Source organism: Nerophis lumbriciformis, linkage group LG37, assembly GCF_033978685.3.
Source record: "Nerophis lumbriciformis linkage group LG37, RoL_Nlum_v2.1, whole genome shotgun sequence".
In the NCBI taxonomy this organism is placed as follows: Eukaryota; Metazoa; Chordata; class Actinopteri; order Syngnathiformes; family Syngnathidae; genus Nerophis; species Nerophis lumbriciformis.
In genome coordinates, this window is record NC_084584.2 from 146,557 (window position 1) to 160,922 (window position 14,366).

General features: G+C 42.9%; 2 protein-coding genes across 3 annotated transcripts in view; both read right to left on the reverse strand.

Annotated features, from left to right (window-relative positions):
• Positions 1-2,504: 2,504 nt before the first annotated feature.
• On the reverse strand, positions 2,505-5,860 carry LOC140677585 (uncharacterized). Its single transcript, XM_072912535.1, has 5 exons — positions 5,405-5,860; positions 5,227-5,352; positions 4,467-4,634; positions 4,187-4,282; positions 2,505-3,887 (listed from the first exon to the last, which is right to left on the reverse strand). The coding sequence occupies exons 1-5, from the start codon at positions 5,858-5,860 to the stop codon at positions 3,465-3,467; spliced, it is 1,269 nt and encodes a 422-aa protein (XP_072768636.1). The 3' UTR covers positions 2,505-3,464.
• Positions 5,861-7,661: 1,801 nt separating this feature from the next.
• The window catches only part of LOC133577538 (uncharacterized), a 162,157-nt gene continuing 155,452 nt past the window's right edge, over positions 7,662-14,366 (reverse strand). Inside the window, exons 2-3 of one of the 2 annotated variants that reach the window (XM_061931474.2) lie at positions 10,190-10,246; positions 7,662-9,939 (exon numbers count right to left, since the gene is read on the reverse strand). In XM_061931474.2, coding sequence (XP_061787458.2) covers positions 8,762-9,901 — 1,140 coding nt within the window. In that variant the 5' untranslated portion in view covers positions 9,902-9,939; positions 10,190-10,246 and the 3' untranslated portion in view covers positions 7,662-8,761. The remainder of the gene's footprint in view (positions 9,940-10,189; positions 10,247-14,366) is intronic. The other variant, XM_061931473.2, reaches the window with a different exon arrangement.

A 14,366-nucleotide genomic window follows, 5' to 3' on the forward strand; every position in this document is an offset into this window, starting at 1 on the left:
GAAGTGTGTTCTTGATTTGAAAATGCTAAATGAGTCCATATTGTGGAAGTCTTGCTGTTCCAAAAATATGGAGGGTCAAATGGGACAAAATGAAAGAAATAAATCCATCTATAAATAATGACTTAACTCTTGTGTGGTGTTCATATTGTTATTACTCAGCCAGTGTTTGTGGGTCTGATGGACCCGTCACATTTTGTGGCTTTTAATGTCTCACATTCAAACACTTTTATGTTAAAATACTGAACAGATGTTTACATTATCCCAAAAACATCTGTAATGAAGTGCTTTGAGAGGCTGGTAAAGGAATATATTGTCTCCAGACTTCCACCCATACCAGTTTGCTTCTCGCCCTCACCGCTCCACATCTCCTCTGCACTCCACCTGAGCTTAGAACATCTGGAAGTGCGGATGTTGTTTCGGGACTTCAGCTCATCATCCCGCAGTGGAGGATCACAAGCAGACAAGATCTTAGCTCCACTATCAGATAGTGAGGACACAACGTCACACCGATGATGAAGACTCTAAAGATGATGCAACATGTCACACTGACAACACACACTTCAAATGTTCTCACTGTGACAAAACCTTTAAATGCCATAGTGATCTATCTGAAAAGACAACATGAGAAGACACACTGGAGTTAAATGTTCCTGTTCAATATGCTTAACAGGACAATTTGAAAAGACTCATGAGAACACGCACTGGAGAAAAAGCTTTTTCTTCATCAATCTGTGGCTTATCAAGGAAGGCCGGATTGAAAGATCCCAAGTGTGCTGGTGAGAAGAGCAGCAGTCAAATAAAAAGACCTCCACCAGGCCAAATCTCCCAGTCGTAAAGAATCCTTCAAAAGAAAGCTGAATCCAAATGATGATCAGGATCAACACCAAAATATAATCACTTGTTCCTTATCCCATTTCTGATGTTTCATTAACATCTGACTATACTTTTTTTTCTTTAGATTACAACTAAATGACAATCAAACAAACCCCAAATCACTTTTAGTTACTTTTCAATGACTTCAATAGCAAACATGTAAATATGTTTCTTAGTTACAATTCCTGGAAAACAACAGTTTATATTTATTATCAATTCTTACTCATATTTTTCATTGTACTTTTGCTAACATTTAAGATGTGAATATGATGTCATGGTTCAGTGTGCCCTGCAGCAAGCCTGTGAAAACTCAAAATGTTTGATGTAACTGATTACCTAAAACTTTGAAGTTATCATAATACATGTTTTGAGTTACAGTATACTGTTCAGTTGACTTCATTTATATTCTAAGTTCAATATAACATTTGAAATGATCATTTATGTCTTCTTCATACTTAAATGATCGGATTAAATATACTTGTAAAAACTAAATAACATGGACTTGAAAAAAATAACTGAATACAATGTATTAATATCAATAGTATCTACTCAAAATATTACACCTTTACCAACTCAAAATATTTACTTCTGCCCCCCTCTACATCAACGGCAAGCGTGTAGAGAGGGTCCACACCTTCAGGTACCTTGGAGTCCACATCTCTAATGACTTCTCCTGTACAGTCAACACCACATCAATCATCAAGAAGGCTCAGCAGCGGCTACACTTCCTTAGAGTCCTCGGGAAGTACAACCTGAAGCCTGACCTGCTGCTGACCTTCTACCGCTCGTCCATCGAGAGCCTGCTGACCTACTGTATTACGGTATGGTACGGCAGCTGCACTGCAGCAGACAGGGAGAGGCTGCAAAGAGTGGTCAAGACGGCTCAGAAGATCATCGGCCGCCCTCTCCCCTCTCTGACGGACATCTACACCTCCCGCTGCCTCAACAGAGCCAGTGCCATCATCAAGGACAGCACCCACCCTGGCTCTGACCTGTTCCACCTGCTGCCCTCTGGGAAGCGCTACAGGTGCATTAAAACCAAAACAAACAGGCTAAAGAACAGCTTCTTCCCCAGGGCCATAACCATCCTGAACGGATTGCCCCATTGTCCCTCATAACTGCCTTCTCTTCGGTGCAATAACCCATTCCACCAACCACCCTGTTTTTGTTCTGTTTTTTCATGTATATATTCATTTCACACCATATTCATTGCACTTCTACATTTTTTAAATTTTTATATATTTGCACATTGTTTTTCTAGCATGCACACATCGCACTGTATGGAATGGCCTCAATCTCGTTACCTTGCGTAATGACAATAAAGCTGATTCTGATTCTGATTCTAATGTGCAAGATGCCCTGTTTTTAGAGAGCTGTGTTTTCTGAGAGGTTCTGTCCCCCAAAGACATGCCAAAAGTGTGCAAATTCAGTTGTGCAGATTGTTGTGTACATGTAACTGTAGAACTATAGTCATGTGCAAGAGAAACCTCATCCTTGCAATAAAAGGTTCTTGACTAAAGTGTTACTGTCAAAATGTCAACAATGTATTAGGGTATAAAACAGCACCTTAAAACGTACCTTTTAAAAAGGCAATAACAACTGTTACATTTGAAGTTTTTTATTTTCCCAGAACAGACTTAGTAAAACTGTGAAATGTCGAATAACATTCAAGTGCAACACCTGGAGTCAAACTTTTTTTTTTTACAAATATATTTTAGCAGCCTATTTTGAATGATTGGGGATGAACAAACTTCCCTTTCTCTGCACTGTATTTTCTCAAGGAAGAGAAAAAAACTTATGAAAGCAGCAGCGCAGACATCTAAATTTGTGCAAATGAGGAAAATAAAAAAAACATTCCAAATAAAACCGAACAATATAAATAAATAACTGAATCATCATTACAACTGAGGGCTGACTCAGCTCAGTGAGGTCAAGGAGGCAGTACAATAAAATGAACAAAATATTTACCTCTCATTCTAAAGTTATAAAAAGCCCACTGGGCATACGCAAAAGTGCTTTCAACATTTGAACAGACATGTCTATGGAAATCAGACAGGTTAACAGTAGAACAACATGGCTGCAATAATGATGCTGATCTGAAGCACATTTATGCATGGTTAATGAGTGCAGGCATGCACTTCTCAGCTGCTTCGTTACTCAAACTTCAACAAGTCATTTTTCAGGCAGAGTAGGCATGGCTTCAGTGCTTTGTTATCATCCAGACACAGCAGGACTTTCTGGATGAATGTGAATGTGTGAGTGACTTTCTTTGGAGAATCCAAGTCAGTGGTTCTTAACCTTGTTGGAGGGACCGAGCCCCGCCAGTTTCACTTTAGTGAAAAATAAAATGGGTTTTTTTTCAAATTCAAGAAAAAGTGCTGCTATTTTACTGGTGCACAAAATGAAGCGTGCATGAACATCACCTTGTTCAAAGAACAAAAGCAACACAGTGCATAAACTCACAACAAATAACACACCTCACACACATTACCATGAATTGATTAACGTGGACCCCGACTTAAACAAGTTGAAAAACTTATTGGGGTGTTACCATTTAGTGGTCAATTGTACGGAATATGTACTGTACTGTTTCATATCATGTATTCTCCTCCTTTGCAATCTGCTAGTAAACGTTTCAATCGATCAATCAGATGGAAAATTAGAGGGAACATTGTTTGGGAGTATCCATAATACGCCGACAGGGAGAAGTTTTTATTTACACGATAAGTCGGATGTGTCTTTACCTCCGTGGCGGAGGCTCTGCCGAACCCCTGAGGCCAACCCCAAGGGTTGGATGGAACCCGGGTTAAGAAGCACTGATCTAAGTGTGATGCATAGATTGAACCAAGCAGCACCACAAATGCATCAGCCAACCTGGGAAGCTCGCTCATAACAACTTCATCCTCTATCACGATGGATATGTTCTCCGGGCTGAAGCTGCTGGAACCAGTGGAGTCAGGGGCCACAGAGAGAAACGCCAGTGGTGTGTCAGTGGTCTCCATCTCATCTTCACCCTGCAAAACACAAGAAAATCAACTATAACCAATCCAGAAGGATGTCACACAATTCTTGTTTGTAGAGCCAAAACATACAGTATGCATAGTCCCCCTCTCCTCCTCCTCCTCCTCCTCATCTCCTCTGCTCCTTCTTCCTCCCCGTCATTGTTTCCTCTCCTCTCCTTTCCTGTCATTGTTTTCCCTCCCCTCCTCTCCTCTCATTCTTCTTCCTCCCCTCCCCTCCTCTCCTGTCCTTCCTCCTCCTCCTCATCTCCTCAAATCTCCAAGCATAACTTTGGCTGCAGAGACATACTTACATTACAGGTTTTGTAGAATTCAGTGTCATCCTCCCGGAGATACACTGGAAGTCCACGAAGAACCAGAGTGCGTCGCATGTTGATGTCATATTCTTCCTAGATGGAGAAACAAGAGAAAATGCCAGCATAGCCAGTCCGTGTCACTGATATAACAGTGTGCATGCTTCAGTTCTGTTCAAAACAGTCATCTATGACTGACTACTATCAAGGCGTCTATAATCTGCAATGACAACACATATGATCAACATTGTCCCCATGAAAAAGGCAAACATAAACTTACCTCCAAGTCATCAATTCTCAGCATCTCTTGCAGTGCCTCTGCTCCCTTTCCAGTCCTTGAGGACTTCTGTCCATACAGTGCAACCAGTTTTGGTGTGTAGCGCTCAAGTTCACAGTAGAACTGGTTGCGTCGATTCACATTTGTAATACGATGAAACTCTGCAAACACCTGTACACAGATATCAATATTTCGGTGTCAAAACAATCAGACATGGCAATGATTTTGATGAACTATTACTAATCAAAACATACTACATATTTACCTGTGTATCTAAAACATTTTTCTATAAACTATAATCAAGGTTTGATGTAAAACAGGTATACCGTAGGTCAATTTAATCGCGTTGTGTAGTTTTTGTAGTTCAAACAAAACATTGACGCGGATGTCACGTCGCAGTGGATACATTGTCATATCAACAAACAGAGCATATAAAACAAATACATGACAAGGTGAGGGTTGAAAAGACTTTTCTTTAGACCGCTCAGCCAAAATGATTTCAAAAATGTCAAAGTCCAAAGCATGAGAGACAACGGCTTTCCTGATAGTTTCCCATGCGAGCTGAGAGCGGGCGTAGTCAAGAATGATTTGTAGTTTTTGAGGTCTGTCTCGTTTTAGAATAAATGCTTCTATCACATCCGTCAATGGGTAAATAACAGCGTGGTTCTTGACAAAGTATACAAGTTTTGCCCAATAATTACCCATCTTTTTTTTCTTTATTTTTTTAATTCTTCCAACACTCTGTCACCATATCCAAATGTACCAAAATCGTTTCATCATCCGTCACCATCTCGTTGTACATGTCATCTATGGACCCCCAGATATCTTTCTCAGATTCCAGTTGAGACAGCAGAGAGTCGGCGTAGGCTTCAAACCTTGAATCCTCGGCCTTAATACGACGAAGCATCAGCAAGCGTTGAATGGCCTGAATGAATCTTGACGATTTCGGAGTAGTTGTACAGCAGAAAGTCCTGTTCGTAGGGTTCCAGGCATAGATGTTGTCTCTGGCTCGGATGTTTCGCCGAGCAGCCGTAGCACTCGTTCTGCCTGAACCTGCAAATGGCCTGGCTGAGGAGATGAAACACGGCCGTTTTCACCGTGCTGGCGAAAAACAACAACAGACCCCCATCGGTTTCATCAGCGATGTGCAATGTGGGCTCCAAGAGTGACGGGGATGGTGGCTGGGATGTTGGCGGAGTTATGTTTACGAAACAATTCTCCTTTTCCTCCTTCTCCGCATCATTGTCTGGCAAAGACTGTGTAGCGTCGCTGGTTTTCATCCCCCGTCTGCCGAGGCATCCGCTGAAGCGACACGGCGGGACTGAAGGCGTCTCTTCGTCGTACGCATCCTCCGTCGTCTCAGGAGGGTTACAAATCTCAACCATGGCTGCATCCATGGTTGCCTCAGTCTGTTTTAATTGGTCCTGTGGTATAAAACAGGTCTTTACGCGTCTAATTGTCTTGTTTGCCATTTTCTTGTTGAGTCCGATAAAAAAAAAGTTTCGACCAATCAGACTAACCCTAACCCTAACCCTAACCCAACCCCAACCCTAACCCCAACCCTAACCCTAACCCTAACAAAGAGGAAAGCCCATGAAAATAGGTTACAAAAGTTATTTAATAAGAAGCCAAAAAGTGCAAAAACAATAATGTTCGTGTTGGAGGAGTTGTGAATTAGGTACACCTGCAGTCTGCAGGTGTACCTAATGTTGTGTCCCTGCAGTCATTCACAACTCCTCCAACACCAACATTATTGTTTTTGCACTTTTTGGCTTCTTATGAAATAACTTTTTTAAATAGATTCAATCTTGCACGTGGAAAGTTTAAGTGTGGGCTTTAGTTGATATAACAATCCTACGGCGGGGGTGCAGGAGGCGGGATTACTGGAGCCTCAGCCAGTGCGTCTTTTGCAGCCGTTTTATGATCGCTCAGCACAAGAAATACTTTACACACATACAGTTGTTGACAAAATACACTGTACATTATATACCTCAGCTAACTAAACTATGGAAAGGTATAATATAATTCATATAGCAATACGGTCTCACTGCACAGCAGGCCAGCAGTTAGCCGAGTCCGCAATCCATGTTGAGGCACTGAGTGACGTGCCTCAACTGGCTGCTGATCACTGCACCGTCTCTTCTCAGTATTTGAACGGCAAATGTGAAAATTCAGCGATTTTGAATAAAAATAATCTAAAACTGGTGAAGTTAAATGGAAAATAACTTTATAGTATAATCACTGGATATAACAATTTAATTTTTTTTTTCTTCTTTTTACATTTTTTTTCTTTCCATGATGGCAGGTGAGGCCTCGCCTCACCTGCCTCTAGTGACTGCACGTCACTGGTGTGTATATATATGTGCATGTATATATATATATATATATATATATATATATATATATATATATATATGTGTGTGTATATGTAACAGTCACTGATCTGCGTTGTGTATCTTGTAGTGAGGCGCACACACAGGAGTTGAATCATGGAGGATTTATTCACCTTTTTTGAATAGAAACAAAAACAACGGGGCGTCACACACAGTCCACGGCAAAAACGATCTCTCTCCACAGCTCCGAGCGTCAGTGCTCACTCAATTCAATTATGTCTTGTTAATGTGGAAATAATAATAATAATAATAACTAAAATAGTAATAATAATAATAATAATGAAAAGGTAAATAAAGCATAAAATAGTCTCAATTAAATCAATTAAATAAAACACAGTATATAAAATATATACTTCAGCAAATAACAATATATATTAAGAAAAATGATCCTTAAAATGTGCAGTAATACACCTCATCTTTCCCACCCACATCGACTCTTTTTATACAATAAACTAAGTCAAAAATACCTCATAACATACATACCTTTTTTGAATAGAAACAAAAACAACGGGGCGTCACACACACAGTCCACGGCAAAAACGATCTCTCTCCACTAAAAATAAAGAAGAAAATAATACACAGTCATATGAATGCTAGAGCGGCACACAAGATGTCCACACAGACACACAACAGAGCCCCTGACCCCTGCGTAAACTTACGAGACCAGGAAACCCCGCAACAACTGCCGCTAGCAATAGGCTAATCCACACATCATTTAGCATACAAAAGTCTTTTTTTGTCACTAATTCAGGAATTCAACACGCATGCCCACCAACAAGTCACAAGACAGTGCGCATTCCCACAAAACACTTTTAAGAACGACAACCAAAAAGTTTATAAAAAAAAAAAAAGGAGAGAGACATAAACGTGACTTAGCAGCTCCGAGCGTCAGTGCTCACTGAAGCTGCTCACAAAGGTGCAAGGCCAAATCACCCCCCAGGGAAACAAAAAGGTATGTAATGGAAAATAATAGAGTGGAACCTATTTACAATGAGAAACACTTTTGGGGAAGTTCACCACAAAAAATGATGTGAATAAATGACCAAAATTAAAATAAAATAGAATAAAATTTAGCTCGGCTACATATATATATATATGTGTATATATTTGTATGTATGTATGTATATATATATATATATATATTTATACATACATATATATGACTAGACTCCCTGAGACTGCAGGCCCAGGCGGACATCTGCGGTGAGTTCCCTCCTCCTACCTGTCCGGCACCTGCGACCCAGATGATTCCACAACGCTCCAGCAGACACGTAGAAGCCACCTGTGACGCAAGACGGCAGACAAAGGCCAGAAAAATGCAGAAGGCCCGTGAATGACTTGAGGCCGTGGAACGTCAGACTCCAGGTGCCCCAGGTACAGGCAAGGACTGGCTGTGAACCCCCTCCCACCCGCAGGCCACCTGGAGCGAGGAGGACGAGACTACAAAGTTCTGAATGCATGGAGCCTCCTGACTTCAGCCCAACACCGTGGAGCCAACCAGAGAGGTCAGCACTGCTACACGGAGCCCGCTCAAAAATGTGCTGACACGCTGGCCGACCCCACAATCCCGATGCCTCGGGGTGGGGGGGGCGTTGGCGTCACCTTGATGGGCTGTAGATGGACCGTGCACTCCCCCTCCCCTAACCCTGTCACTCAACTCTAACCCTCTCTCTCTAACCCTAACCACTACAAATGAAAATATGTAACACTTTATTGAAAAAAGTGTTTATAAATAAGATTGATCATGAATCAAATGAACATATGTTTTGTACTGTTTACGCTCACCTTTTCAGTCATATTGTTTGTCAAAAAGCACTAATCCAAAATATGCATATCAACAAGTTTGTGTTCCACACACAATGATGTCACACGTGTTGAGTCAAAGTGAACAGAGTCTTGACAGTTTCAAATTGTGCTGTTCTCCCCAGCAGCACACTGGTGTTTGTTGAGCTGGTACTTATACGAGAACCTTTCCTCACACGCACTGCAACTAAACACTTTCTCTCCTGTGTGTCTCCTCATGTGTCTTACAAGGTTTGATCGTTCACAAAAGTGTTTGTTGCAGCTTGGACAGGAGTATGGCTTTTCCCCAGAATGCCTTCTCATGTGTACTTTCAAACACTGACTTTTAACAAACTCTCTGCCACAGACTGAGCAAGTAAAAGGTTTCTCTCCGGTGTGTATTCTCATGTGTACTGTCAAATTGTTACTTTGTACAAAACCTTTGCCACAGATTGAACACACAAAGGATTTCTCTCCAGTGTGTATTCGCATGTGTACTTTGAAAATGTGACTTTGCACAAAAACTTTACCACACACTGGACATAAAAAAGGGCTTTCCTCAGAGTGCGTTGTCATGTGTACTGTCAACAAATTCTTCCTTGAAAAAGCTTTACCACATTCCGAGCAGCAAAAAGGTTTCTCTCCAGTGTGCATTCTTGCGTGTTTTTTCAGAAGACTAGGGTATTTGAAAGTTTTGTCACAGTGTGAACATTTAAAGTGTGTCTGACCATCTTTAGAGTCTCCATCATCAGAGTCATGAGAGTGTGACCTTGATAGTGGAGCTAAGAACTTGTCTGCTGGTGGTCCTCCACAGTGGTCTCCATCATCAGAGTGTGACCTTGATAAGAACTTGTCTGCTGGTGGTCCTCCACAGTGGTCTCCATCATCAGAGTCATGAGAGTGTGACCTTGCTAGTGGAGCTAAGAACTTGTCTGCTGGTGGTCCTCCATCAGCTTCTCTTGTCATGTGTCGGCTTGGAGGCTCCTCCTCACTTTCACCTTTGACCTCCTCATCTTCACTCTTCACAGGGACACCAGTCACTGGGAACTCCTGACTGATGCTGTGTTCCTCCTCTTCCTCTTTAATGTGCGGGGTCAGTGGCGCCTTTTCTTCCTCTTCTTGAAAGTGGGGTGGCTGTGGTGCCGCCCCTTCCTCTTTCGATTGGGGGTTTAGTAGGTCCTCCTCTTCCTTTTTAAAGTAATGTGTCTCTAACGCTTTTTGTCCCTCCCTAAAGTGAGAGGACTGTGGTCCCTCCTGCGCCATCCTGAAGCTCCACTCCTGTTGCTCAGAGAGAAGATGATCTGCGGAACACAAGAAGAAGAGGTCTATCTTTGCTCAGTCACATGAGACACTCACTATGTTTACATGTACTAAAGAAAACCAAGTCATTGTATGAACTGGCCCAAAATCTCCTCAGGAGGACCAACACGCCACTCCGTACAAGAGTACGTTTAAAAACCAACACACCCGCATCTGCAATTAAAACATTTCTACTTGTCTACATTTCAATCATTGGAATAACATTTTAAAGATGAAAAAATGTATACTCACTTCTGATTGGATGCTCACTTGTCAGTCAGAAGCTAACCCGTTGTTGAAACAGTTCTCCTAGTGATGAAAGTTGGAGAGCTTTGCTCTATCATAAAGCTGCACACACTTTTAGGTTCAGCTGGACAGAAATATGTTTACTTTATTCTAAAAATTAATGATTTATCAGAAAAAGTTTACTCACAAAAATTCTATTTTTTATCCTGGTAATCTTGCACACAAAAACAATTATTGAACAATTTGTGTGTGTGTGTGTGTGTGTGTGTGTGTGTGTGTGTGTGTGTACCGTATATATTAGAGGTGTGTGTGTACCGTATATATTAGAGATGCGCGGTTTGCGGGCACAACCGCGGAGTCCGCGGATTATCCGCGGGTCGGGCGATTGAAATAAAAAAAAATTAGATTTGAAATAGATTGAGGCGGGTGGCAGTTAAACCAATTGGTAAATATATATACATAGTTAAATGTTGTTACCCACATAGGAAAAACGAGCAGGCACCTGCAGCATATGCCACAACAGAAGAAGAAAAAAGAAAAGAGATGGACACTTTTACGGAGCGGAGAAGTGACGCCTCGCCGGGGTCCGGGACCGAGGCCCCTTCCCCCGAGAGGGCCCCACCGGGAGCCGTAGCTGAGGCGATCCGCGAGAAGGGCCCGACGCACGTCCAGGGTCACCACCGCGCCCACCGCACCGACACCCCGCCTCTTCCGCCTTCGCCGCGGCCGGCGTCACGCGCAGCAGGTAAGCAGCTTACCTGCTCGTAACAGGGGTCACTCCGCGCGCTCCGCCCGCGCAGCTTACCTGCCCGCCACCCCTGTTGCCGGGGGCGCGTAACAGGGGTCACTCCGCGCGTAGTGCGCTCACGAAAGGGGTGGGGCTCACCCTGGTTGATATAGACAGCAGGACGGTGGCCATGGAAGTCGGAACCCGCTAAGGAGTGTGTAACAACCCACCTGCCGAATCAACTAGCCCTGAAAATGGATGGCGCTGGAGCGTCGGGCCCATACACGGCCGTCGCCGGCAGCGAGACGCGCTTGGAGGTGCGCTCAGCGCGGCTCCCATATGATTGCGCACTGGTGTGCGTCTGGGTCGTGACAGCGTGGCACGCGAAAGTCTGTACTGCATTGGATCAGTCTCCTTTCTTTAACAGGCAAAAGCCTTATAACCTCACCATAACTGCCAACTTTTGAAATCAGAAAAACCTAGTAGCCAGGGTCCAAGGGCCGCTGGCCCCGGTAGGTCCAGGACAAAGTCCTGGTGGAGGGTTCAGGGCTTCGCCCCCCGACGCAAAATGATTATTAGCATTCAGACAGGTTAAAATGTTGCTAAAACCATCACTTTTCTATCAGTCACAGTGACTTTTCAAAACAAAAATATTACAGCAAAAATCATATGGGTTGATTGACATGTTTATTCTGTAAGCTAACTTCAATAGTTTGAAATTATTTTGACAGTTAATGCCAGTTATCCTGTCAACCTTTCACAAGACTTCAATTTGTTAATTGAAAAAATAAACACTTTTTACAGTAAACAAATGGTAAAACAGTACTAAACAATTCCATTAAAAAAAAAATTGGTGTCATTATTAACTTTCTGTCCAAGCTTGTATAATCTACTGCCTTGTTCAATTGTAAAAAATATTCTGTGCCTAAAATTCACATTTCTATCACAATGATCATACTGTAAACATGGTAAGCTAACTTCATTAAAATTAATAGTCCTGTCAATAGCATGGAATTACAATTCAAATGTAGTTTTTTTGTAAGCCTTTCAAAAGAATTCAAAATATGAAAAATGAATGAAAATGAATTGAAGCCATCAGACACTTGAAAAGTGGCACATCACATCTCTAATGTAATCATTTGAACTTTTCAACAGAAATAGCACTGCAAAAATATTAAGGACATACTTCTGTATTTTGGTAGTTATGCTGTCAACATTTAACAAGATTTCTTCAACTTGGACTTGAAAGCATAAATAGTATAAACACTTTTAACAGTATGTCGTGCTGTGAAATACAGCCGACAGGATTGCGCACCAAACACGAAGCAAGGCCAAAGCGCATGCATGGTGCAGGAGAACAAAGGACTTCTTTCATTTAAGGTTTGTGATAAACCATCAAACTCATTCGTTAAAAGGACTCTATAGTAATATAAAGCGAATTTTTCTGGACATTATCATGCAAGAAAAGTTTATTTTTGGGACCGCGATCACCGCGTAATGATTTTTAAAGGTTGCATTACAAACATTTAACTGTCCCATGTGATCAGCCAGTGCGATTGGAAGTCCATGCTCAATTATTGCCTCCGTAAATAAAACTTCGGCATTTATCACATCCAAAGAATCTGTTTGGGCGACGAAAAACATTGAAAGTTTTCCACTTGTATCGCTAGCAACGGCATTAGACTTGTGTTTTTTTGTCCCAACGTGGTCTTTTACATCGCTAATTCCTCCGTGTCCGATCGAAAAATCTTGTCTGCACAAGGTGCAATTCGCGTAGTTTTCACCCTTTTTTTTTTTTTAATTAATGAAAAACCGTATTTTTTATCACTGCAACCATAACCCGGAATAGGTTGATGAAAACCGTACGAATTACGGGAAAACCGGAGTAGTTGGCAGGTGCCTCACTAATGCCTTGCATCGTCTATATTAGATATAACGGGCGGGTGCGGGCGGATGGCGGGCGGGTGCAGTTCTGATCAAACGTTACATCGGGTGGATGGCGGATGGTTGACGACTTTCTGATGCGGTTGCGGATGAAATATTTGCCTATCCGCGCATCTCTAGTATATATATATTTCTCTCTGGCACTCATGGAGGGTGGACGCTCCCCTTCCCTCTCCCTTATCTCTCCTGCTTGCTTCTTTGTCTCGTCTTAACTTTCTTGTTGCCTCTTTTTGCATTGCTCTCCAAATCTAAACATTGGAACTATTTAACTGGCCTCAACGAAATTGACGAGATCTTGGTTTTGGGGGAACCTGCTGTTGTGACGAAGCGGTTGTTGCTGGACACGCGATGGACTCTGTGGAAACACAATGGAGGATGGTGGACTTAGAGGAGCGAAGTAAGGCGATACAGGTAGCTGCTCTGTGGAAACACAATGGAGGACGGTGGACTTAGAGGAGCGACGTAAGGTGATACAGGTAGCTGCTCTGTGGAAACACAATGGAGGACGGTGGACTTAAGGGAGTGACATAAGGCGATACAGGTAGCTGCTCTGTGGAAACACAATGGAGGACGGTGGACTTAGAGGAGCGACGTAAGGTGATACAGGTAGCTGCTCTGTGGAAACACAATGGAGGATGGTGGACTTAGAGGAGCGACGTAAGGCGATACAGGTAGCTGCTCTGTGGAAACACAATGGAGGACGCTGGACTTAGAGGAGCGACGTAAGGAGATACAGGTAGCTGCTCTGTGGAAACACAATGAAGGACGGTGGACTTAGAGGAGCGACGTAAGGAGATACAGGTAGCTGCTCTGTGGAAACACAATGGAGGACGGTGGACTTAGAGGAGCGACGTAAGGTGATACAGGTAGCTGCTCTGTGGAAACACAATGGAGGATGGTGGACTTAGAGGAGCGACGTAAGGTGATACAGGTAGCTGCTCTGTGGAAACACAATGGAGGACGGTGGACTTAAGGGAGTGACATAAGGCGATACAGGTAGCTGCTCTGTGGAAACACAATGGAGGACGGTGGACTTAGAGAAGCGACGTAAGGAGATACAGGTAGCTGCTCTGTGGAAACACAATGAAGGACGCTGGACTTAGAGGAGCGACGTAAGGTGATACAGGTAGCTGCTCTGTGGAAACACAATGGAGGACGGTGGACTTAAGGGAGTGACATAAGGCGATACAGGTAGCTGCTCTGTGGAAACACAATGGAGGACGGTGGACTTAGAGAAGCGACGTAAGGAGATACAGGTAGCTGCTCTGTGGAAACACAATGGAGGACGCTGGACTTAGAGGAGCGACGTAAGGAGATACAGGTAGCTGCTCTGTGGAAACACAATGAAGGACGGTGGACTTAGAGGAGCGACGTAAGGAGATACAGGTAGCTGCTCTGTGGAAACACAATGGAGGACGGTGGACTTAGAGAAGCGACGTAAGGAGATACAGGTAGCTGCTCTGTGGAAACACAATGAAGGACGCTGGACTTAGAGGAGCGACGTAAGATGAT